General features: G+C 40.3%; 1 protein-coding gene across 1 annotated transcript; it reads left to right on the forward strand.

Annotated features, from left to right (window-relative positions):
- The first annotated feature begins 13,749 nt into the window (after positions 1-13,749).
- On the forward strand, positions 13,750-22,030 carry GZMA (granzyme A). Its single transcript, XM_068532786.1, has 5 exons — positions 13,750-13,810; positions 15,549-15,696; positions 17,229-17,370; positions 20,517-20,789; positions 21,878-22,030. The coding sequence occupies exons 1-5, from the start codon at positions 13,750-13,752 to the stop codon at positions 22,028-22,030; spliced, it is 777 nt and encodes a 258-aa protein (XP_068388887.1).
- The last annotated feature ends 646 nt before the right edge of the window (positions 22,031-22,676 follow it).

Here is a 22,676-nt window from a genome sequence, read left to right on the forward strand (position 1 = left end):
CAGCAGAAACTCTGCTAGCCAGAAGGGAGTGGCAGGACATATTTAAAGTGATGAAAGGGAAAAACCTACAACCAAGATTACTCTACCCAGCAAGGATCTCATTCAGATTTGATGGAGAAATTAAAAGCTTTACAGACAAGCAAAAGCTAAGAGAATTCAGCACCACCAAACCGGCTCGACAACAAATGCTAAAGGAACTTCTCTAGGCAGGAAACACAAGAGAAGGAAAAGACCTACAATAACAAACCCAAAACAATTAGGGAAAATGGTAATAGGAACATACATATGGATAACTACCTTAAATGTAAATGGATTAAATGCTCCAACCAAAAGACAGAGACTGGCTGAATGGATACAAAAACAAGACCCGTATATATGCTGTCTACAAGAGACCCACTTCAGACCTAGGGACACATACAGACTGAAAGTGAGGGGATGGGAAAAGATATTCCATGCAAATGGAAATCAAAAGAAAGTTGGAGTAGCATTCTCACATCAGACAAAATAGACTTTAAGATAAAGACTATTACAAGAGACAAACAAGGACACTACATAATGATCAAGGGATCAATCCAAGAGGAAGATATAACAATTGTAAATATTTGTGCAGCCAGCATAGGAGCACCACAATACATAAGGCAAATGCTAACCATTTAAGCCATAAAAGGGGAAATCGAGAGTAGCACAATCATAGTAGGGGACTTTAACACCCCACTTTCACCAATAGACAGATCATCCAAAATGAAAATAAATAAGGAAACACAAGCTTTAAATGATACATTAAACAAGATGGACTTAATTGATATTTATAGGACATTCCATCCAAAAACAACAGAATACACATTCTTCTCAAGTGCTCATGGAACATTCTCCAGGATAGATCATATCTTGGGTCACAAATCAAGCCTTGATAAATTTAAGAAAATTGAAATTGTATCAAGTATCTTTTCTGACCATAAGACTATAAGACTAGATATCAATTACAGGAAAAAAATCTGTAAAAAATACAAATACATGCAGGCTAAACAATACACTACTAAATAACCAAGAGATCACTGAAGAAATCATAGAGGAAATCAAAAAATACCTAGAAACAAATGACAATGTAAACACAATGACCCAAAACCTATGGGATGTAGCAAAAGCAGTTCTAAGAGGGAAGTTTACAGCAATACAATCCTACCTCAAGAAGCAAGAAACATCTCAAATAAACAACCTAACCTTACACCTAAAGCAGTTAGAGAAAGAAGAACAAAAAAACCCCAAAGTTAGCAGAAGGAAAGGAATCATGAAGATCAGATCAGAAATAAATAAAAAATAAATGAAGGAAACAATAGCAAAGATCAATAAAATAAAAGCTGGTGCTTTGAGAAGATAAACAAAACTGATAAACCATTAGCCAGACTCATCAAGAATAAAAGGGAGAAGACTCACATCAACAGAATTAGAAATGAAAAAGGAGAAGTAACAACTGACACTGCAGAAAAACAAAGGATCATGAGAGATTACTACAAGCAACTATATGCCAATAAAATGGACAACCTGGAAGAAATGGACCAATTCTTAGAAAAGCACAACCTTCCGAGACTGAACCAGGAAGAAATAGAAAATATAAACCGACCAATCACAAGCACTGAAATTGAAATTGTGATTAAAAATATTCCAACAAACAAAAGCCCAGCACCAGACGGCTTCACAGGCGAATTCTAGCAAACATTTAAAGAGATAACACCTATCCTACTCACAGTCTTCCAAAATACAGCAGAGGGAGGAACACTCCCCAACTCGTTCTACAAGGCCACCATCATCCTGATACCAAAACTAGACAAAGATGTCACAAAAAAATAAAACTACAGACCAATAGCACTGATGAACATAGATGCAAAACTCCTCAACAAAATACTAGCAAACAGAATCCAGCAGCACATTAAAAGGATCATACACCATGATCAAGTGGGGTTTACCCAGGAATACAGGGATTCTTCAATATATACAAATCAATCAATGTGATACACCATATTAACAAACTGAAGGATAAAAACCATATGATAATCTCAATAGATGCAGAAAAAGCTTTTGACAAAATTCAACACCCATTTATGATAAAAACTCTCCAGAAAGTAGGCATAGAGGGAACTTACCTCAACATAATAAAGGCCATATATGACAAACCCATAGACAACCTCATTCTCAATGGTGAAAAACTGAAACCATTTCCACTAATATCAGGAAAAAGACAAGGTTGCCCACTCTCATCACTATTATTCAACATTGTTTTGGAAGTTTTAGTGACAGCAATCAGAGATGAAAAAGAAATAAAAGGAATCCAAATTGGAAAAGAAGAAGTAAAACTGTCACGGTTTGCAGATGACATGATACTATACATAAAGAATCCTATAGATGCTACCAGAAAACTGCTAGAGCTAATCAATGAATTTGGTACAGTAGCAGGATACAAAATTAATGCACAGAAATTTCTTGCATTCCTATACACTAATGATGAAATATCTGAAAGAGAAATTAAGGAAACACTCCCATTTAGCATTGCAACAAAAAGAATAAAATACCTAGGAATAAATGTACCCAAGGAGACAAAAGACCTGTATGCAGAGAACTATAAGACGCTGATGAAAGAAATTAAAGACGATACAAACAGATAAGAGATATACCATGTTCTTGGATTGGAGGAATCAACATTGTGAAAATGACTATACTACCCAAAGCAATCTACAGATTCAGTGCAATCCCTATCAAACTACCAATGGCATTTTTCACAGAACTAGAACAGAAAATTTCACAATTTGTATGGAAACACAAAAGACCCCAAAAAGCCAAAGCAATCTTGAGAAAAAAAAACGGAGCTGGAGGAATCAGGCTCCCTGACTTCAGACTATACTACAAAGCCACAGTAATCAAGACAGTATGGTACTGGCACAAAAACAGAAATATAGATCAAAGGAACAGGATAGAAACCCCAGAGATAAACCCACACACATATGGTCACCTTATCCTTGATAAAGGAGGCAAGAATATACAATGAAGAAAAGACAGCCTCTTTAATAAGTGGTGCTGGGAAAACTGGACAGCTACATGTGAAAGAATGAAATTAGAACCCTCCCTAATACCATACAACTCAAAATGGACTAAAGACCTAAATGTAAGGTCAGAGACTATAAAACTCTTAGAGGAAAACATAGGCAGAACACTCTATGACATAAATCACAGCAAGATCGTTTTTGACCCACCTCCTAAAGAAATGGAAATAAAAACAAAAATAAACAAATGGGACCTAATGAAACTTAAAAGCTTTTGCACAGCAAAGGAAACCATAAACAAGACGAAAAGACAACCCTCAGAATGGGAGAAAATATTTCAAATGAAGCAACTGACAAAGAATTAATCTCCAAAATTTACAAGCAGCTCATGCAGCTCAATATCAAAAAGACAAACAACCCAATCCAAAAATGGGCAGAAGACCTAAATAGACATTTCTCCAAAGAAGATATACAGATTGCCAACAAACACATGAAAGGATGCTCAACATCACTAATCATTAGAGAAATGCAAATCAAAACTACAATGAGGTATCACCTCACACCAGTTAGAATGGCCATCATCAAAAAATCTACAAACAATAAATGCTGGAGAGGGTGTGGAGAAAAGGGAACCCTCTTGCACTGTTGGTGGGAGTATAAATTGATACAGCCACTATGGAGAACCGTATGGAGGTTCCTTAAAAAACTAAAAATAGAACTACCATATGACCCAGTAATCCCTCTACTGGGCATATACCCTGAGAAAACCATAATTCAAAAAGAGTCATGTACCACAATGTTCATTGCAGCTCTATTTACAATAGCCAGGACATGGAAGCAACCTAAGTGTCCATCGACAGATGAATGGATAAAGAAGATGTGGAACATATATACAATAGAATATTACTCAGCCATAAAAAGAAACGAAATTGAGTTGTTTGTAGTGAGGTGGATAGACCTAGAGTCTGTCATACAGAGTGAAGTAAGTCAGAAAGAGAAAAACAAATACTGTATGCTAACACATATATATGGAATCTAAAAAAAAGAAAAGAAAAAATGGTTCTGAAGAACCTAGGGGCAGGACAGGTGTAAAGACGCAGACGTAGAGAATGGACTTGAGGACATGGGAATTGGGAAGTGTAAGCTGAGATGAAGTGAGAGATTGGCATGGACATATATACACTACCAAATGTAAAATAGATAGCTAGTGGGAAGCAGCCGCATAGCACAGGGAGATCAGCTCAGTGATTTTTGACCACCTAGAGGGGTGGGATAAGGAGGGTGGGAGGGAGACGCAAGAGGAAGGGGATATGGGGATATATGTATATGTATAGCTGATTCACTCTGTTATACAGCAGCAACTAACACAACAATGTAAAGCAATTATCCTACAATAAAGATGTTAAAAAATAAATAAAACAGCTGTTGTCCTACCCAGTGTGTTGTCACTCAGCTCTAACTAGGCCCAGGAATCAAGTCGCTGTACGGAAACTCTCCTATATGCCAAACTGTTGGGGAGTTACCCCAAGAAGCAGAAAGTCAGGCTACTCGCAGGCCCCTGGGCAGCTGTCCAGCCAGTCACCACCAGAGGTTCTCCCTGCTCCCCTGAGCCCCAAGGTCCCCTCCAAACTTCCTCATAGATTCCCACACTTTGTGGAAAATGGTGACAAAGAAATTATAGATTGGTATGTATTTGTCCAAGATGACATTTTGCAAACAAATTTTGCAAGTCATTCACCTAGTCTCTGAGGCAGTGCCAGGACTTCATGTCTAACTATCCTCCCACGAAAGAGACAGAAACTGTAGCTGCGAAGTAAATAAATGGATTAGAGTGGGGGCAATCCACAGGGCACTGAGAGAGTCAGGGCGAAGATCCAGATTTTCTGCAGCTTTCCACCCTTTGTAAACCCAGGCTGACTTGGGTTGACCAGCTCCCTCATTTTAAGGAGATAGTTTCAGACATCACTGTTACACAGACATCGCTATTGCACAGTGATTAACGGAATGGGCTCTGGAGACAGCCTGGATTTGCATTCTAGGTGCACAGTCAGTGAGCTGTGTTACTTAACCTCCCTACTCATCAGTTTCCCCATGTATAAAGTGGATAGTTGAGAAAACTGCAAGAGATAATCACAGTGGCTGTCTTCTACTTGTATGTTAATTACTACTAAAGAAGGTTAGTTCTTTCTTGTAGCTCAGCTATATGATAACTGCTGTTCCATCTTACTCTTTAAAAATGTTGCCACCAAATTAGAGATGAAGCTGGCCTTCCTTCTGGGGAGAGCATCTGGCCTGAAGAGAGTCTGTGACTGAATCCTTCAGGAGTCACTGCAAAGTCTGGGGTGGATCTACAGAGCCTAGAGCCTCTCCTTCCACCCATGTTCTTCGTACGGTTTGAGAAGAGTGGAAGACTGGGGGAGTCACCTTGCTCCAGGTCAGCTGGACAAGTCCTGCGAGTACATAGGCAGGAAATTTAGCTCGTACCTGAGTGGTCTTCAGGAGGACACAGGCTGGCAAAGGGGCCAAAAGCCCCTCTCATTTGGAGGTTTCAAAAACAGTAAGAGCCTTTACAAAAGGGATATAGATGGACAAAAGGCACAGTATTAGGAACAGAGCCTTAGATGGGCAAGTGTCTTATCAAGTCTCTGATCCAATGACTCATCAAACTTTAAGGGCGTTGGTCAGTTTTTGGGTCAGGCAGTACTGGGCTCAAATTCTGATTTATCAGCTATTAGTGGTGCAACTTTGGTCAAGTTATTTACCTTCCTGAACTTCAGTTTCCTCATCTGTAGATTAAGAATAAACAATTCCTCTTTCACAACAACAACAAATGGTGCCACTCTGGAGATATTCCTATTTAACATCTTAGTAAAACTACCTCTTTCATTATTTTCTCAGCTTAGTTGAAATTCTTCATTTCAACTAAACACATCCTAATGAAGCCTTTGTTTTCATAATTGGTCAGCTTACAGGACACACATACATATACACACACTTTCACTCCACACCATCCCGCTACACCTCACCCCACATCCCACTGCCCCAGGGCACCCTGGGACCCCAATCCCATCCCTTTCCAGATGTCAGTTAAGAAGATAAAGAGATCTCATTCTCCATTTACCCTCAAACACCTTCTTGAGAGATAATTTAATCTGATCTAATAAAATGGCCTGGTGGACAAAGCAAAAACAATAACTCAAATTACTTAGTGCCCACAGGAGCGCCCCAATAACTAGCTCTATTCTCCTCCAACATTAATGTGGTTTTCATCCTCTGAACATTTACTCTAGTAGGATGGGGTGTGTCTAACTCAAACAGCTAGGGAGCTACCACCCCCTGCCCAACAGCTGTGTTTTCAAGTTGTGGTTCAGTTTATGGCCACAAAACTATGTCTATATTGCTCTCTATGAAGCTATAAAAAGTCAAATATACTATACATCTCTTCAAATTCACCCAGACCAAAAATAAAAGATCAGCTATCTCACAGACTATCAATAAAAAACTCAAAAAATCCAAATAAAAACAGAATAAACATTTAAAATACACTAAAAAGGAGTTTAAAGATTTTTTTTCATTATAACTCATAATTAGCCAAATTCTTCTGGACCGTTGATACGGGATATTCGGTAAACTGGCCAAGTTCAACAATACCTCTCCCTATGAATGGCAAGAATATACTAAAAGGTCACTCTTCTGTCAAATGTACAAATAATACAGAAAGCACAGGAAAGCCGACAAGGACTTTATTTTGTAATGTCCAAAAGTATAAAGAATAATATATATGAATCCCTACATATCTATCACCCAGCCCCCATCACCAGTTAATTATCAAATTTTGCCAATTCAAAGACTTTTGAAAGGAAGATTTTTTTTTTTAAAGGATTAGATTTTTTTTTTTGGCTATGTTGGGTCTTCATTGCTGCACTTGGGTTTTCTCTAGTTGCGGCAAGCAGAGGCTACTCTTCATTGTGGTGCACGGGCATCTCACTGCAGTGGCTTCTCTTGTTGCGGAGCACGTCTCTAGGCGCGCGGGCTCCAGTAGTTGTGGCTCACGGCCTCTAGAGCGCAGGCTCAGTAGTTGTGGTGCACGGGTTTAGTTGCTCCACGGCAGGTGGGATCTTCCCGGACCAGGGCTCGAACCCAAGTCCCCTGCATTGGCAGGCAAATTCTTAATGAAAGGTAGACTTATACCATCTTATACCATCATCTAACGTATGTGTTTTCACAAAACATAGAACAGGCATCTGGTTGTTTTGAGGGAGAGGAAAGACTGGATTAAATTTCGGAGAAACAAGAGGAAGACGCTACCTATGCTCTGGCCGAGAGTAAACTGCGGAAGTGTGTTGCCTTGAACTAAAGTCCTTGGTCTCTAGGTGCTGAGAGAGGCTGGGGAGGAGGAATTATAAAGTTCTAACCCGCTATGTTCCTGGGAAGCAAGTCTCAGGCAGCTACAGCCCAGTCAGTCTCTGACTCACTGGCAGCAGACTTTCTTCCTTCTGACTCCATCCATTCCCCACCCGTCACAATAAAGAAGAAATCAGCCTTGCCCTCTGGGCTGCATCTGGCCAGGAATGTGAACTGCAGGTGATTCCAGGTTAGTCCAGGAGGTGCACCAACATTGCTGAGTGCCGTCTATGTGCCAGGTAACACTGTACCACAGCACTTCTCCACCCTGACTACTGCTTTATAATCACCTGGGAAACTTTGGGAGAAATGCCTGGGATCACCCCAGACTAAGTATCTCAGAGCGAGAACCATTACTTTACAGCAGTCCTTTCAACAGCCCAATAAGCTAGGTACCACTGTGCTCAGAAAGGATGTGGATGTTAAATGACAGGGCCAGGATTTAGAGGGAGGGCTTTCTCATTTCCAAAACCCTGCTCTTCTCACTGACCACAGCACTGGACATTAGTGTTTCTAGGTCTCTATTTAGGCCATGAGATCCATTCAGACAGTAACTCTCAGATCTAGCTCATGGTAGGTACTTTATACGTATCTTAAATTACATGAATAAGTGAATGGATATTTCAGGGTTAAGTGGGTCCACATAGTCCAGATCAGTGAAACAAAGAATCAGATTGCAAATGTAGGCTCAGACTAACAAAGAAAAGTGCAAAGACTTTCATGCCTTCACCAGGATTAAGTCTCATCCTATTAATTACCTCTTCAAGTATTTCTTCTGCCGCCTTGCCTCTCTTCTTATTTGGATTCCAATTACATGACTGTTAGTTTGATATTGTCCCACAGGTCTTGCATGGCCTGCTCTGGGTTAATTTGTTTCTTTTTTCATTTTTCTCTTTGTGCTTCAGTTTAGACAATTTTGATTGACCTATCTTTAAGTTCCCTATTTTCTCAGCTGAGTAAATTCTCCTAATGAGCCCATCAAAGTGATTAGTCTTTCATCATATTTTTCATTTCCAGCATTTCTATTTGGTCCCTTCTTAGTTTCCATCTCTCTGCTGATAGCCTTCCTATGGTCATACAGTTGTCCATCTTTTCCACTAGAGACTTTAACATAATAATTATAATAATTTCAATTCTCTTTCTGATAACTCTAACCTCCAAGTCATATCTGAGTGCGATTCTGTTGATTGCTTTGTCTCTTGACTGTGTGCTGTTTTCTTTGCTTCTTTGTGGGTCTCATAATTTGCAGTGTCTACTAACACTGAGGTAAACAGTTTCATGTCTGGATATGTGAATAACTCTTCTTTTTCTAGGCCTCTACTGTGAGGAATTGAGTCAATCTAGTGAGGAGTTGATCTGGGTTTGCATTTATTGTTGCTACAGGTACCCTCAGGACACCTCAGGCTAGAAATGCCTCTGGCATTACCTTGTACTTCTGGCTGGATTTGGGTTTCCAGAGAGCATTTCTCAATGTTCTGTTCCACTTCAGGCTTAGGCTTTGCCTATGTCCCTAAACCTCAAAGATATTTTCTCCCCTCATTTTTGCCTCCAACTAGTAGTAGACTATTGTTATTTGTTACTCAGTTCTTGCTATCCTTGGGGTGGGAAGTGGGGAGACATTTTCTGTTATCCATATTCAGGCCCAGTCCTAGGCAGGCACTGTGTACCTTAGTCTCAGGTGTGGGACCATCCCAGTGATCCTATCTCTGCCCTAGTGGCAGAGGCTCTTTTCCTGCCTCTCCCTCAGAAGCAGAGGGTTGGTTTTTTCTTTTCCCTTCTTCTAGCTACAATGTGTCTTCACCTTGACCCTGAGGGTGAGAGTATTTGCTGCCCTTTCCTCAGAAACTTAGGGTTTTTGCTCTGTGAAGAAGGTAGGGGTAAAGCATCCTGGCAGAGCTTCGTGCCCTTCCTGCAGAGGTGGCTGCTCTTGTCCCCTGCACCAAAGGGGAGGCTCCTTGCCGTCACTGCCTTGCCCCCAGCTTTCTCCTGGTGAGGTCCATGGAGAAAAGCCTGCCACCTAGTGTCAATTCTCCTTATGTCTGTAGCTCCCAGGGGCGCTATATGCTCATGCTAAGTCACACTCAGCCCTTAGTGATTCATTTTAAAACTTACCTGAACTCTTCCGACCAGCTTCTATGATGTCCAGCACCTCTTCCGATCATGCCTTTCTCCAGGTAAGCAGGTCCTCCCTGGAGGTACCTGTCTTCCCTTAGATTTCAGCCTACTTGTTTGACCTGCAGCCTCAAGTCTGAGAAATTAAAGAAAAATTATGATTTTGTAGACTATCCAGATTTTTCTTTGTTATAAAAGTGGAATTAGCACTCTTTCCAACTTTCTACATCCTAAACAGAAACCAGAAGTCTGCAGCTAGAGTGCTGCAAGGATCAACTACTTGTATATTGAAAGTCCCAAGAATTAAGACATAAGTAGGAGTAGAGAAAGTAACAGGAAGCTAGGATCTAAAGTTGTCAAATAAAGGGATTCCTCAAAAAGCTTAACATAGATTACCATACAACCGAGCAGTTCTACTCCTAGGTATATAACCAAAAAGCAGGGATTCAAACAGATATTTTTACACCAATGTTCATTGCAGCATTATGCACAATAGCCAAAAGGTGGAGACAACCCAAAAGTCAATCAGCCAATGAATGGATAAACAAAATGTGGCATATAAGTACAATGAAATATTATTCAGCCATAACAAGGAATGAAATTCTGATACTTGCTACAACTGAAATAACCTTGAAGACATGCTAAGTGAAATAATACAAACAAAAGGACAAATATTATAAGACTTCATTTACATGAAATATTAAGAATAGGCAATTTCATAGAGACAGAGGGTAGATTAGAAGCTGCTGGAGGCTGGAAGGAGAGGGAAATGGGGAGTTATTGCTTAATGATTACAAAGTTTCTGTTTAAGATGGCTAAAAAGTTTTGAAAATAGACAGTGGTAATAGGTGCACGACATTGTGAATATAATTAATGCCACTGAATTGTATATTTTAAATGGTTAAATGGCAACTTTTATGATATATATATATATAACCACAATTTTAAGAATTAATAGCTACATATCAAGAACCATTGAATTGTACATTTTAAATGGGTGAATTGCATGATATATAAATTATATCTCAATAAAGTGGTTTAAAAAAAATGAAATGAAGGGGACTGTCCCAGTGGTCGCAGTAGATGCAGCAACGGTGAGGTTGTGAGTGATCTAGTGGGGTGACATGAGACACAAAGCTGGGGGTTGGGGACTGGGGGAGGAAAATAGTCTGTCGCTTCATTACCTAGAAAACTCACCACATAGAAACCTCTGACCCTAGACCACATCTAAATAACCGAATTATAACCAGAAAGATTTGGTGGGAACCTCATAAAAGTCTCTTCTCACTCGAAGAGTTCACTCAAAGTTTACTCTAAGTCCAAAGTTCAGAAAATCAAAGAAGTTACAATTACCCCTTTCCCACCTGCCCTACTTCAGGGAAATCCCATTCCCACACGTGTCCTTCTTCACTGGGAGGCAGGGGACAGGGCTGCCCAGATCCCACATCCCAGGGTAGGAGAAGCAAAAAAGCCCACTGCCCCTCCACTCTCCCCACTTACCACCACCAAAGGAGTCCCCAGTGTTTCAGTTCAGTGAGTCATTCCACTCCAAATCCTACTTTTTGGGTCTAATTTACAAGGTTACTCCCAACTCCTAGTGCCACTCCCAACTGTCAGCCTGAGTTCCCGGAGGGGAGAAGTTAAGTTCTGCCACTTTCTTAAAGATCAGAATACTTGAGAAGGGGGTAGCAGGTGGTGTGAAGGGAGAAAAGAGGAGTGTTGAGGAGAAGCACAATACAAAGGTGCATGGCTGAACAGGAAACCTCTTGGCATCAGGCACAACTGATTGCTCAGACTATCTTCCAAGAACTCTAAGTACTAGTGCTTCAAAGAATAGCTTATTTATCAACTAGATTCCATCTCCTGCTAATCAATAGATTTCCCCAAAAGGCTTGAATTCCCCTACATTTCTGCATCATACCCTAGATCTCAGCAGCAGCAGTGGAGTCCAGTGGTGGGAGGCAAAAGCTGTATCATGCAGGCATGAGGCAAGGTGCTGTCAGGTGGTGCCCAAGGTGGTACAAGGCCATGCAGAATTGGTCTCCACAGAGTAGGTGGAGAAGAACAAGTGGCCAAGGTCCATGGATTTTTTAAAATATTTATTTATCTATTTATTTATTTATTTGGCTGCACCAGGTCTTAGTTGCATCATGCAGGATCTTCAGTTGCAGCATGCAGGATCTTTAGTTGCAGCATGCATGAGGGATCTAGTTCCCTGACCAGGGATCAAACCTGGGCCCCCTGTATTGGGAGCATGGAGTCTTAGCCACTGGACCACCAGGGAAGTCCCAAGGTCCATGGATTACATGAGGCCAAGGGGATCTGTGGTGACACACAAGAGGTGTCTGATACAGCAACATTTTTGTGATCACTTTCCATGCTATTTAATGGTTGCACAGAATGGTTGTACAAATGAATAATAATTTACTTACTATGATATGCAGAATAATGCTCCACCCACCCAAAGCTGCCCACATCCTAATCTCTAGAGTCTATGAATCTTAGTTTACTTGGCAAAGAGGAAATGAGGTTGTAGGTGAAATTAAGGTTGCTAATCAGCTTGCATTAAAATAGGGAGATTATCAGAGTGAGCCCGATGTAATTACAGGAGTCCTTAAATATGGAAGTAGCAGGCAGAAGGAAAGTCAGTGTCAGAATGAGAAAGACTCCACCGGCTATTGATGCCCTTGAAGCTGGAAGGGGGCCAAAAGCCAAGGAATGCTGGCAGCCTTTAGAAGCTGGAAAAGGCAAGGAAATAGATTTTCCCTTAGAACCTCCAGAAAGGAATGCAGCCCTGCTAATACCTTGGTTTTAGCCCAGGGAGACCCACATCGGACTTCTGACCTACAGAACTGTAAAATAATAAATTTGTATTGTTCTAAGCCACTAAGTCTGCAGTAATTAGTTACAGCAGCAATGGGAAACTAATATGCTTACCTAATTCCTTACTTGGGGGCATTTAGATTATTTTCAACTTTTTCTCATTAGGAACAATAATGCAATGGAACTCCTTATTGCTAAATTTCACAATTTTTTAAATTATGAATCATAAACATGACTTGTTGGGTCAAAGATCATGCAAAATTTAACAACCCTTTCATAGGTATTGCCTTCCAGAAAGATAGCAGCAGTTTGAAATACCATCAACAAATGAGAATTTCCAACAACAGAGAGTATTTTTTGTGTGTTTTTTAATTTTTAGTAATTTGACAGGCAAAAATAGTACCTAAATGTTTTAAATTGCATTTTTATTACAGATAACTTGTGCTATGTGATTATGCATTCCTCCGTAGGTTAGGAATATAGGAGCCACTTTTATTTCTTCTTTTGTAAATTACTTGTTCAAATTCTCTGACCATTTTTCTTTTCAGGTGTTCATCTTTTCTTATTGCTTTATAAAAATATCCATTTGTGTCACGTAGATTGAAAATGTTTGCAATTTGGCTTTGTATTTGCTGTGTTAAGGTACAGAAACTTCAATTTTTCATCAATGAATCTATCAATCTTTTACAAATTCTGCCTTTGACGTCATATCTCAAAGTCCCTTTCTCATTTCTGCATGTGTGTGAATATCTGTATCTTCATTTAGTGCTTTTATAGTTGAATGGTGTGCTTTAAGAATCTAACTTCAGTTTTCCCTTGATGATTACCCAGCAATCTCAACAATGAATGCATCAAATATCTGTCCTTTCCCCCACTACAATAGGTTTAAAGATGCTATTTCAAAATAATTTCTTATATAGACTTGAATTCTCAGCTTTTTAAAATAAACTCGTATTAGAAAGTGAAAAAGTTGCCAAAGAAGAGCAATTTTCTATTTAATGATCTTAATTTAAAACAGTCCCCATGGCTGATTTGCTTTGTTGTGCAACAGAAAGTAACACGTTATTGTGAGGCAATTATGCTCCAATAAAGATGTATTAAAAATAATAATAATAAATAAAAATGAAACAGTCCCCATGGCTTCATATGTACCCTTTAAGGTAGGAAAGGTCTAACCCTGAAGGAAATGTGAAACAAATAAGTAACCACACCATCTCTAAAATAAAGCTATGTTTTCCAGTAATAAAATACCAAACTCTTTAGCCACATAGCAGAGAAAGATAAAAAGAAAAAACCCACATCCTTTGTGTTTCATTATATATTACTAAGTCAGTACCTGAAACTAAATAGTCTTCATATGGGAGTAACAGAAGCCATGAAAATTCCTTTCCCTTTCTCTTTTCCCACTGGCATGTGTCTCCTTCTAATTCCTGGAGGTAAGACATATTTCCAAATGCTTTTTAGTTTTGCTTATAAGAAAATAGAATTTCATATTGCTTTAATTTTTGTTTAATATTGTGTAAAAGGGAAAAAGAAATCACAACTTAATTTCCAATAATTTTTCATGTTACCTTTTTTCTTTGCTATCTAAATGGCATATTGGCTTTTTAAGATGAAAACATAACCTATTGTGTCTACAGCAAAAATATGAAAGCATTAACTATATCTGGAGGTTATCATAAATTCAGGCCAGATCTACAGAGCTCAATCTTCAAGTGAAAAACCAACAAAGCCGTTAAATTGGGGATGGATAGATTACTTATTAACTGGAGGGCTCAGTCATACAGATACAACTGAGTAGTCATAGCTCTCAGATAAATCTTAAAACTTTGGTTTTCAGAAGGTATTTGTGAGTGTCTATTTCCAGCAGTGGGGGTGGTGAAGAAAGCAGTAACATCAATGTAAAATAATCTAATGAACTGTGTGTGTGTGTGTGCACGTGTGTGTGTGTGTGTGCACGCACGCCAACACTGCATAAAACTTACAATGAAGTATAGCAGTATTCTACGTGTTTCACATATACTCTTCTTAAGTATCATTGTTATCAGCCCATTTTATATATGAGGAAACCAAGGCACAGAGAGGCTAAGTCAATTTACTAAAGTCATCAACTAGTAAGTAGTAGGGCTGGGATTTGAACCCAGAGTTCAGGTTCTTAACCACACACTATGATATCTTATAGCTCAATGATACCTTCAGAGCTGGGATTCTTAATGTGGGATCCACGAGCTCCCTCAAGGCCATGGATGGGCATCAAGAAGTCTGTGGCTCTCCCAAAACTGTATGCATATATTTACATGCATCTGTGTGTCTGTACTATATCAGATTCTCAAATGGCTCTATATTTCGAAACTAACAAAGGTACAGAGCCACTACTTTAGGCAAACAGTGCATCACAATGGAAAGAGTATGATTTTTCATGATGTGGAACAGTATTAGAAGACTGCTTTGCTATTTATTAGTTGTGTGAACTTGGGTGAGGTAATTGCCCTGTCTAAACTTCATGTTCCTTATCTCTACATGGGAATAATAACACCCACCTTGCATTGTAGCAAACATCAGAACCAGTGTCTGAAACTAACCGGTGCCTGGTAAATCATAGATGCTTTCATTATTATTGCTACTATATTGTTGATTTTTTTTTCTTTGAATTTAATATAACTTACCAAACCATCATTCCAAATAATAATCTCGCCATGGAACACTGAGATTTTTAAGGTCAATAACAGTGTCCAACCCAAGACTGAGACAATGCAGCCTGTAATAGGAAGTGAACAGACTAGTAATGGCAGAAACAGGAGAATGGGGTTTCTCCCCAATCTGCTCTTACTGTGTGATGTTAAGTCTTTAATCTTTTTGCTTTTTGAGCTTTAAGAAAAGAGACTCTATTGCCTGACATTTTCTACCTCCCAGGGATAGGAAGGAGACAGACATTATGTTAAAGGTGCTTTGCATTCTTGAGGAAGAGAAGATTGTTTAAGTTCAAGATACTATTATACAGAGCTGTCATGGAAAATTTTTAAAACTCTGTGCCACCTGGACTGCTTTGATCTTCTCTCCCTGACACAGAGTGCACGTCTATGTACTCGATCTGGATCTATTCATTATATCAGAACTTTTCAGAGGGAAGCATGACTTGGTAAGATAGGATTTCACTCTGGATCACTCTTTTAGTTTTTCCAGTATCCTGTGAGGGAATTATAGGAGGAAAAGAAGTGCCACCTCACACAAGACGCTACATGGCTCTAATCAAAGGGCTGAAAGTCTGTGCAGGGGCTTTGATCAAAGAAAACTGGGTGTTGACAGCTGCTCACTGTGACCTGTAAGTAATTCTGAGCTCCTCTCATTCTCAGGCAGTTTGGGGGGTGGGGTGGGGGGGACAGGGGCTGTGAAAATGAAGTCCAAAACCAAAATTAGGTAGAGATGGAGAAGAAAGTGCGCAAGCACAGTCACTGATACGTACTATTATTACGTTTATCTCTATAAGCAAAGGCCAGATCCTATAGAATAAAATTGAAATGCATGACCATTTTCTCATATTATTTAAAAATTTTTTCACTATAAATAACAATATTATCAACATTTTGAAAAACAAAATGGTGAGAAATAGCACTCATAATCTTATCAACTTCACACAATCACTGTTTATATTTTGTTGCAAGCTTTTTCCATAAGTATATTTTACACAGTTGAGCAAGTTAAGTGTTCTCTATGATTACAAGCAATTTACTTACTGTTATATAATTAGTTTTGTCCCATGTTGCTACATATTAGATTGAACCATAAGAAATTACTGATATTTAACTGTTTGACTTTACAAAATAGCCATTTCCTATGGTTCAAACTAATGTTTTTCTTAATTGTGATTTGAAAGTCAAAATAATGTTTATCACAAGGATATGCTGCTGTTTTCTTTATCAGTACCTCTTGTTGGTACCTACTATTTCCCTGCTCACTTTTGCATAAATTGCATGCATAAAAAAAGAGACTTAAAAACTAGCTTCCCACAAAGAAGATCAAAACAGATCTGCATTATGTTGTTGTATCAAATGAGAATTTATCAAGTAGGAAATTCAGGACAATGTACACTGTGAAGATCACCACTGGCACTCTTGATTAACAGACCCACTTGGTGCAAAGTCTGTCTGGCAAATCAAGAAATGCTTGTGCCCACCTCTCCCAGATTAGCTATCGTTAGGTTCACAAACTAGACTTAGGGGCTAGCAGTTTATTTGCTCGTGTGTGTGTGTGTGTGTTTAGGTTCAGATTTAAAATTTCACTATAAAGTTGATTCATTTCTTCAGTCCTACCTATTAAAAGCCTGACTCTTTTCCATCTTTGTCATCTTTGAAGACTTAAGCAAGGTACACTGTCTCCCTGAAACACAGAAAAGCAAACCCACTACCCCTGCTCTCACTCTTAGGTTTAGTCTCTAGTTCTTGGGTTGAGTCTCTTCCATTAGGTGTTGATTCCACAAATCCAAGGCAGATGGAGAAACTGGCAGCTCCTCTTCCTGCAGCAGTCCTCTTTGGTCAGCACCCAAGCATACCTCTCCAGGCCTTGCCAACCCAACGCTCTTGCCTCTGCCAAAAGACCTGGGATTTCTCTCCTGTTGCTTCTTCCTTGAAAAGATGTGAAGCTGAAGCACCTAAGATAACACATGTTTTGGGAGTTTTAGGTAAAAATAACTAAAACACCAAAAGAAAAAACCTCATAAATTCCCCCCTGCCTTGCTGTGCTTGTTTATAAATAGGAAACCATCTGAAATAACTGGCCAGATTTAATAAATTAAGTTCATGCTTAATTTCATCTATTCTCTCACATAAATGATACATTGTCCTTGTTTTTTTCCAGGAAAGGCAATCCTAGAGTTATTCTTGGGGCCCACTCTACCTCCCATAAAGAGAAATATGACCAAGTATTTTCCATTAAAAAGGCAATTCCCCATCCATGCTTCAATCCACAGACATTTGAAGGGGATCTTCAACTCCTTCAGGTAAATATGGGTTTTTTTTTCAATAACTATTTTGAAATTGCTAAATTTTGAAATTTGGTCAGTTTAACCTGAAACTAGTTTTTACACACTGGCCTCATAGCCAGTGGTTGGCTAATGCCAGGATGTAGGGGTAAGAAGGACAGCTGGGACCCAGCGCAATTGTACAGATGTTCACCCTCTTGGAATTCAGTTCAATTTAACAGATATTGACAGAAGTCCTACTGTGGTAAGACCTGTCAATCCAAAGTGGTAATGCCACCAGCAACTCAACTGCAGTCAAACCAAGTTGCATTTATCGGTTCTTGCTCAGCAAGGGAGACTGTACACCATGAGGAACCACGGGGTGGCTCAGTAAGAGAGTGTTAGATGGGGCTTATCCTAGGATTTGGGTTTGTGTCAGATGAGGGGGAGGGTTCTAGGAAGTAGGAGTTTGCTCTGAACTGACTGTTGTCAGGAAGTGGGGTAATTCTATGACTGAGTATCTCAGTGAATCTTACTTATCTAGGAGGCTAAATCTGTGATTGATAAGAAGCAGCAATCACTCATTTTAGCCGATAGGGGGCGCTTGGTCATTTTTGTGGTGGGCACAATGACCTTGCTTTTGCCTGTACTCAAACGTGACTGCAGAGCGGCCTAGATTTTGCTCCCTTCTTGAGGCTCACCTTGTCTGATATTGGTGCTCTATGACAAGTGTTCATGATCAACAGGAAAAATTGTGGCCCAGCTGTGAGTGCCAGTAAGCTTTTCTCTTCCTCATGAGATAAATAGGTTTTGTTCTCAAAGTGCTCACAGTCTAGTGGGAGAGACAGACAAATATATCAACAGCTCTGATCTGGTGGTATGTGACTCATCCGTGATGGAGATGACTAAGAAGGGGACCCTACGGGAGCACGTGGTGTGTCCAGGCGGTCAGGGAAGTTTTCTTACAGAAGGTGCAGGAGTTAGTAGGAAAGAAGGAGGAAAGGGCCTTTCAGGCAGGAAGAGCAGTGTGTATAAGAGGAGTCTTTCTGGAAAATGCATTTGGAAGAAGAAGGGAAGAAAGGGAAGTTATCATGAGATTTGAGAAAGAGGGGACCCAGATATTGTGAACCATGGGAAGAAGTTTGAACTTTATGGGGAAGGAGATGGGAAAGTGTGTTAAGCTGGGCAGTGACATGATCAGACTTGTTTTTAGAAGGATTATCTGGCTGTTGTGCAGAAAGTATAATAGAAAAGGCAGAACTGGAAGGCAGAGTGTGAGCTGAGGTTCACACTTGTCCCAAGGGGCTTGATGAGGAACTTCCCTAGCAGGAGTCAAGAGGATGCTCAGGGGATCCACACACCCTCATCAGGAGGAGTAAAGAGAGGGTCCTAGAGTGCCATGTGTTTCCAGCAAACTCCCCACATTCCCTGCTCCCCAATACTTATCAGTGACCCCCATACTATCTGCCTTGAGACTCTCAGGCTGGGCCTCTCTCTCAGGTCACCCCTCCTCCCCTATACTCTAATCCCCTCCAGTCCCCCTCCCTGGGCAGGGAAAGGCAATTCCCTCCCCTGCCCAGTAGAGGGCACTCCTTGGCCTACTTCCCTCCTGCGTTTTTCTCCACAGCACGCACTTCTGATGTACTTTAGTTTGTTTGTCTGCCCCCCTTGCTGGAATGTAAGCTTCAAAGAACAGATATTTTTGTCTTTTTATTTGTATGCCCTGTACCAGGTAGTATAGTTCCTAGTACATAGTAGGCCCTCCATAAATATTTCCTGAATAATTTTGGATAAGGAATGGAATTAAGCCAGACAGTGGCAAAGTTCATCAAGAGAAGAGATTCTGCACTCAGGTTTCAAGAAAGTGGTAGCAGTTGTCAAGTCTCCTTCAGGAACTAAAAATCTTTCCTTTACAACAGTGTGGGGTGAGTGGGGGGTGCGAGGGGTTCTTGGTCTTGAAGTAGAGTCAGGAAACTCCCTCTCACCTCTGACACTGTGGTCAGTGGGGTGATGTTGCTAGAGAACTCACAAAGAGGGTGTGAGGACCTCCTTGTGGTTAACTTACCACGGTTAAAACCTACCGATGTGCTCATCGCTGCTGTGTGTGTCTGACCCCAGGAGAGCTACTTACAAACATGTGCACCCCGACTCCAATTCCGATCCATTCATTCAGACCTGAAGTCCTTTCTGGGGGTTCTCCTGTCTCCTTGTCCATCCAACCAGACAACAAGCATGAAGGCTGTGAGAAAGCATGAGTAGGAGGGAAGCAGAGACGTTGCGTGTAGGCATTTGAAGTCATGTTCTGTGGAGAGATTTTAGACTATGGCCATCTCACTTTCAAAGTGCTAGCAGGGTAAGGGTTGGGCACACCAGCAACTCAGAGTGGGCACTGAGGAAGTGGGGACTGTCCAATGTCAGGAAGTGGGGTCTGAAAGCAATGCAATGATAGGAATGTGACAGTGGCCTTTGCTGCTGTGCTCCTATGTTTTTAGAAGGTTTGTAATACCAGGACTCCCTACAGCTTGAGGCAAGAAGAAAACAAAGAAGTAGAATTATCTTCCTCTACCCCCTACTCAACCTTGATCACACTCCCTGCTCTCCTTGCCTTGACTTTTCAGAAAGAGAGAAAGCAAGGTGGTGAGCCAAGAAGAGAGCTTAGTGAATCAAAGAAAAGGTCAGAGTGTGGGTGAGCCCTCAAAGGCAGTTAGGCTGGTTTGCACTTGCTCAGAAGCGGGGAAGCCACATTTCCACTAAAGCGGAAAATGAGGACACCGGCCCCTTTCCCACCCCGCCCCACTGCACCTGGAGCCCTGGCTTCCTTCCATTGGTCTCAATACCAGTCAGTTCACAAACCCAAGACCACCTGAATAAAATAATGATTGCACTCTCCAGTACAGCTTTTCAACCCCGGAACTGTCAGTCACCACCAACATAATTTCATCACTGCTGACAGGTCAGCTGGACTGAAGTTTATCTAGACTAGCCTAGCAAAACATGCATGAAAAGGTGTGCTGTGACTTTTAAAAAATCAATAACTGATGGTCAATTAGGTTGGAACAGGACTATGGCCATGTCCTTCGTAAGAACATGCTAAATAAGCAAGATATCTATTGCAGTCAGAGCTGTGTTCTGGGTTTGGTTACTGTTGTCCTTCCCTAAAACTGCATCTCCTGTCTCTTTTCTAGCTGGATGGTAAAGCAACTATGACCAAAGCTGTAGGAATACTTCAGCTACCAAAAAGAGGAGACGATGTCAAACCCCACACCAAGTGTCATGTGGCAGGATGGGGAAGCACCAAAAAAGACTTGTGCAAAATTTCAAGTGCCTTGAGAGAAGCCAACATTACTGTGATAGATAGGAAAATATGCAATGATGCCCGGCACTATAATTTTAATCCAGTTATTGATCTCAGTATGATCTGTGCTGGTGGTAGAAAAGGTGAAGATGATTCATGTGAAGTAAGTAAATTAAAAATTTTAACCGTTTGGGGGTTATAGGAAATCAGGTTAAATAGAGTGCCTAGGAACAAGAGGGCGGACTATCATTATTACTTTTTATGTGTGAGGCCTGCAAGAACGTCAGCTTGACACTGGGCTGGTGTGTGCTCCTTTGTCTCAAGGGAAACCTGCCCAGGGAAACTTCTCTCGTTCCTAATAATCAGGATCCCACTTAACCACCGCTTATGGGTGCTGTTCAGCCCTCTCAAAACTGATCACAACAGCTGGCATTTGTCAGATGGCAGGAACTATATCAAGTTCTATACTCTATGCCACTTGATCCTCAAATAGCCCCATGGGATAGACACTATTATTACCAACTCTATTTTACAGAAAGGGAAATTAAGGCTTAGAAAGTTACTTCCCCAAGTTAGATAACTCGGCTGTCTGTGGGGTGGACCTGGACTTAGACTGGGGCCATCTGATTCCCAACTCCTGCGTTTTTCTGCCTCTCCATGTGCTTGACTACAGTTTGGCCCTATTTGGAACTCATGATCCAGAAGTGGTTTGCAAGGTCAGAGAGAATATGAAATGAGGGCTGATGAAAACTGGAAAAGATCCCTAAAATTTTTTTGAACTATCACAAGTACTCCTTGGTCTGAGAAGGCTTAACCCGTGTCCTCCTTCAGAGCAGGGAGTGGCTCAGATCCCATCTCATGCCTTCAGGCAGCCCCTACATTTAGTTTCTTCCCCTAACATCTACTGACCAAGAAAAGGGGATACAGGTCAACTGAAGGAGACAATTATTTTTCACAATGATTTTAAAGGCTTCCTTTGTTATTCTTTCTTTGTTTTACTGATGAAAATGAGTTTGTACATCTTCTCCAGAATTGCCTTTTTCAAAATGAAAATGATTGGAAAATATAAACTGATCTGTGTTAATTGATGCTGAGGGCAGACAATTAATAAAAAGAGATATAAAATTAGCCTTTAAAAAGGAAAGAGAGAAACAATGTATGAGCGAATGAGTGAATAAATGAATGACTAAAAAGGTAAGTAAATATCTTTGGAAAGCACTTCTGTTTAAAACATATGACTTTCTTTTCCAGGGGGATTCTGGAAGTCCTCTGATATGTGATAACGTTTTCAGAGGTGTCACTTCCTTTGGGAAGTGTGGTAACCCCCAGAAGCCTGGCATCTACATTCTCCTTACCAAAAGATACCTCAACTGGATAAAGAAAACCATTGCAGGAGCCATATAACATTTCTTCTTCAAAGTAGAAAATTGAGGTAACCAAGTAAAGGTGGTTTTAACTTGACCTATCTGAAGAAACACCTCACAACCCTCTTAACCCCATGTACAAATGACAGCCTGTCTGAAATAAAATCAGCAATGAAAGAAATAACCTCCTGCCTTCACTCTTCCATGATTAGTGAAGACTGATTCATCACATGTTCTCTATCCATGGCAAGAAATGTCCCTTGAGAAAAAGTTCCCCAGTTCAGTGATTCTGATTCTCTGTTTTATTCAGAATTTGAGGACTGTCACTTTTGTGTTCATCCTTAAAAGGAAGTCAATCTCAGGGGAATTTAGAATATTCTTCTTTCTTCCAAATGAAACTCCAAAATATTTGTGGCCTTAGGAATTTAGAGCCTGATATTCTATTCCATGTTGGAATAAGGACAGAGATAAAGAGGGATTTTTCACTTCTTACTCTATGCTTCCATATAGTTTAACTTTTTACAAAAATTCTAATTATAAATACAGTGGGAAAGATGCAATGTGTGTTTTAGATAGTTGGAAAATTTGGAATTTGAGGTTAGAGATATTTCAGGGCAATTGTATCATTTATTAATTACAAGTAGACTAAAATTTCATAGACCAATAGGCCATGGTCCAACCAGTAT

Source organism: Eschrichtius robustus, chromosome 2, assembly GCF_028021215.1.
Source record: "Eschrichtius robustus isolate mEscRob2 chromosome 2, mEscRob2.pri, whole genome shotgun sequence".
NCBI classification, from domain to species: domain Eukaryota; kingdom Metazoa; phylum Chordata; class Mammalia; order Artiodactyla; family Eschrichtiidae; genus Eschrichtius; species Eschrichtius robustus.